The following is a 4213-nucleotide window of genomic DNA, read 5'->3' as shown; positions in this document are numbered from 1 at the left end:
CACACCCATTTCCAGGAATGGTGGCCAAGAATGTCCCCTGCTCCACCCTCTAAACATTGCAGCCTGTGGCTGGGAGACACTATGAGCAGATGAAGTGCTGCACATGCATAGTACACATCCTGCGCAGTCCTCCAACAATTGGTTAGCGTACACTGATCTACATATTGCCTGGCATGAGTTAGCTCTGCACTTGCTCAGAAAGTGATAGTACGCTATTGCACCTATGCAGTCCTGCTCACATTTTGCACCTTTTGACCCGAGAGGCAGACTGGGGCATTATAACTTAGGCAAAGGTAAGTAAGGGTGTGTCCATGCAAAGGCAGCTCATGCAGCCTAGCAATTATGTACAAATGCATCTGTTAGAAGGTGTTTCTTTTGCACCTGCTACATTACAAGCGCAAGCGTACATGGGTAATGATAACTAGTAATAAACCAGGCATTTGCGAGGTTTGGGTAACATCCACCTAATTTGCCACCAATTCCTATGAATGTAGAGGTAAGCACGTAGTTAAAGTTAAGTGACAAAGCAAAATGCAAAGTACAGTAAGTGAAAGCAGAAATATGTACATATTGCTAAAATTATTACTTTTTCACACTTGTTTACGTGCACTTTATGTGCATTAAAAATACTGAGCGCGTAATTCTAACACCAGTGTGTAGGCAGTATGTACAGCGCCTCATTTCCTGTGTGGTCATATTAATTTATTATTTTATTTATTAACAGTTTCTTAGATAACGCAGCATATTCCGTTGCGCTATACAATTGGAAACATAAATATAACAAAACTGGGTAATAACAGACAGATATATAGGTAGGAAGACCCTGCTCATAAGCTTACAATCTATAGGGAATTAGGCATTGATACACAAGGACAGGTGCTATATATTGCATTTCGATCCAACCAGAATGCAGAATTTCTTGGTGGGCTGCATGATCCAGTCACACAGGAATGTTGGCCAAATATCAGGAGGATGTGAGAGAAAGATGATGTGTGAGGTTATGTGTGGACTGTGAAAGGGGATGTAATTAGATATGAACGCTATGAAGGTTATGTGGGGGGTTCTGGAATCTGATAAGCTTGCCTGAAGAGGTGGGTTTTTATGGAATGCTTGTAGGGTTGGAGACTAGAGGAAAGTCTTATTGTGCATGGTAAGGCATTCCATAGAGTGGATGCAGCTCGAAGAAAGTCCTGTAACCATAAATGGCAGCAAGTAATGCGTGAGGATGAGAGACGCAGATCTTGTGCTGAGCGGAGAGGTCGGGTTGGGAGATATTCTGAAAATGAGTGAAGAGATGTATGTTGCTGTGATTTGGTTAATAGCCTTATGTGTAAGTAAAAGTATTTTATATTGAATACGGTAGAAAACCGGCAGCCAATGGAGGGACTGACAGAGCGGTGCAGCAGACGATGAATGTTTGGCAATGAAGATAAGCCTCGCAGCTGCATTCATAATGGATTGTAATGGCAATAGCCTGTTTTTGGGAAGACCAGTAAGGAAACTATTGCAATAGTCAATGCGGGAAATAATGAGTGCATGGATTAGAGTTTTGCAGTGTCTTGTGTGAGATATGGTCGAATTTTGGATATGTTTTTCAGACATATGTAACATGATTTTGAGACAGCTTGAATGTGGGGAACAAAGGACAGTTCTGAGTCAAGTATGACACCTAGGCAGCGAGCTTTTTGGGGCATGGTGGATTGTCGAGTTATCAACAGAGATCAGCTTGGTAACTGTTATTGGCCGGTGGAAATATAATTAATTCTGTATTAGAAATATTAAGTTTCAGGTGGTGAGATGACATACAAGATGAAATGGCAGAAAGACATTCAATGACACGGACCAATACAGATGGTGATAAATCTGGGGAGGATAGATAGATTTGAGTATCATCCGCATACAGATGGTACTGAAATCCAAAAGAACGGATTAGTTTGCCAAGAGAGGTGGTATAGATTGAGAATAACAGAGGACCTAAGACAGAGCCTTGTGGTACTCCAACTGATAGAGATAGTGAAGAGGAGGCAGAATCAGAAAAACAAACAGTAAAAGAGCGATCAGATAGGTAGGAAGAGAACCAAGAAAGAGCTTTGTCCTTAAGACCTAGGGATTGTAGTGTTTGTATGAGAAGAGAGTGGTCAACAGTGTCAAAAGCAGCAGAGAGATCTAGAAGAATTAGTAGTGAGTAATGGCCTTTAGCCTTGTCAGTGACCAGATAATTTACTACCTTAGTCAGTGCTGTCTCCATGGAGTGTTGGGAACGAAAGCCAGACTGAAGTGGGTCCAATAAGTTGTGTGAGTTAAGAAAATGTGTGAGGCAGGTGTAGACAAGTCTCTCAACTAGCTTGGAGAGGCATGGGAGCTGGGAGAGGATAGAAATTTGAGATAGTGTTGAATCATGGCATGCTTGAACAGTGATGGAAAGATGCCAGTAAAGAGATAGAGATAACAGATTTTAGTTAGGGTTGGGATGAGCACTGGAGACAGAGCTTTACTGATTTGTGAGGGTATAGGATCTAGAGGAGAGGTAATAGAGTAGGAGGATGAGAAGAGTGTAGATACTTCATCTTCATATGTGGGGTCAAATGAAGAGAATGTGCCAGAGGGTTCAGGTAGGGAATTGAGCAGGTCACTAGCTGAGGAAGAACATATGATTTCATTTTGGATCTTATCAATCTTGTCCTTGAAATAGGATGCAAGATCCATAGATAGTCCATAGATAGTAGCAGGTGGCTTGGGTGAGGGAGGGGGTAAGAAGCACTTTAAATGTATTAAAAAGTTGCTTGGATTTAGAGGCTTGAGCAGAAATTAGAGATTGGAAATATGTTTGTGTCCAGAGCAGTTCGATAAGAGTTGTAGATAGTCCTATATGTGAGGAAGTCATATTAATGTACAGCACCCGTGCTTATTCTCATGAGCTGTGCACAGTAAGTCACATGTCTCATTACTTGCGTCCATCTCCAGGACATGGAGGATGGAGTGATGGAAAGATCGAGCCTTGGTAACAATGTATCTTTCTCATACACCGACTTCATTCTGTTCCCCTTTCCCGGGCTCAGAAGCTACCGACAGATCCTGGTCATCCCCTTCCTATTGTTTTACATTCTGATTGTGGTCTTCCAGCTCATGGTCTCTTACATCATCTGGTGGGAAAGGAGCCTCCATCACCCCATGTATGTCCTCATCGCTCTCTTCCTCGCTATGAATAGCATCAGCACAACCATCATCATTCCCAAGTTGGCTTTGAGTTTGTGGGGACAGAACCGGATTTCCCTGGGCAGCTGCCTGATGCAGATGTTCTTCATGTACTCCTCCGTCATGTTTAAGTCCGTGATGCTCCTGCTGATGGCCTGTGATAGGTACATAGCCATCTGCCAGCCCCTGCGCTACCACGCTATTATAAACAATTCTTTGCTCCAACTGTGGATGGCCGGACTCGCTCGGAATTGTATCCTTGTTTCTCTAGTTGTTTCTCTGGCCTCGAGAGTCCAGTATTGCAGCTCCAACATCATCCTGAACTTTGTTTGCGAGTATGTCATTCTACTCAAGCTGGCTTGTGGAAATGTCTCCCAAATACAGATGGTGGGTTTACTGGTGAGGATGGGCGTCACCTTGACAGATGTAGGTATCCTCCTGGTCTGCTACCTGAAAGTTCTCCAAACGGCCCTGAAGATTGCAGCGGGAAGAGCTCGGCATAAAGCCTTGCAGACCTGCGGCGCCCATCTGCTCGTCGCCCTATTTGTCTACGCATGTGGTCTATTGTCCTCCATCTTGTACAAGGTGGAAGAATCTGTATCACATGACTTTCAAAATGTTTCCAGTATAATATATTTCCTTCTGCCGGCTGCCGTCAACCCAATTATCTACGGCCTATGGGTAAATGAAATTAAAGACTGCTTGATGAAACCCTGGAAAACTACATTTACAACCCATAGACACAAGCTGTGATGATCTTTATCATCTACTGTAGAATAAATGATGGTATTTATATGTAGCATAATCACAATATTAAATTTATTATGTGTGTAAATAATATGTCTGTGTGACCCCTTTCTATGGCATACTGTGTATGTGAAATGATGAAATATTAATATTATGTATAAGTTGACTTGTCATGAATGGCTGCATGTGTTCTATAAGTGCCTGTGTCATAATGGCCTCTCATAATACAGGTCACATATTTTACATCACCCCCATTTGTCCAGTTTTTATT

General features: G+C 42.5%; 1 protein-coding gene across 1 annotated transcript; it reads left to right on the top strand.

Annotated features, from left to right (window-relative positions):
- The first annotated feature begins 2967 nt into the window (after nt 1-2967).
- LOC148480786 (olfactory receptor 52Z1-like) lies at nt 2968-3948 on the top strand. The gene has a single exon (XM_088453861.1). It carries the CDS (start codon nt 2968-2970, stop codon nt 3946-3948), a length of 981 nt encoding a protein of 326 aa, XP_088309987.1.
- The last annotated feature ends 265 nt before the right edge of the window (nt 3949-4213 follow it).

The sequence above is a fragment of the Taudactylus pleione genome, unplaced genomic scaffold (genome assembly GCF_031769625.1).
Source record: "Taudactylus pleione unplaced genomic scaffold, aTauple2 ptg000597l, whole genome shotgun sequence".
In the NCBI taxonomy this organism is placed as follows: domain Eukaryota; kingdom Metazoa; phylum Chordata; class Amphibia; order Anura; family Myobatrachidae; genus Taudactylus; species Taudactylus pleione.
Note: the sequence above shows the minus strand (reverse complement) of the source record. Positions and strands in the feature narration are given on the sequence as shown.

Excerpts from the sequence above, each read along its gene's own strand:
- LOC148480786 (XM_088453861.1), top strand. The coding sequence starts at position 2,968 with ATGGAGGATGGAGTGATGGAAAGATCGAGCCTTGGTAACAATGTATCT.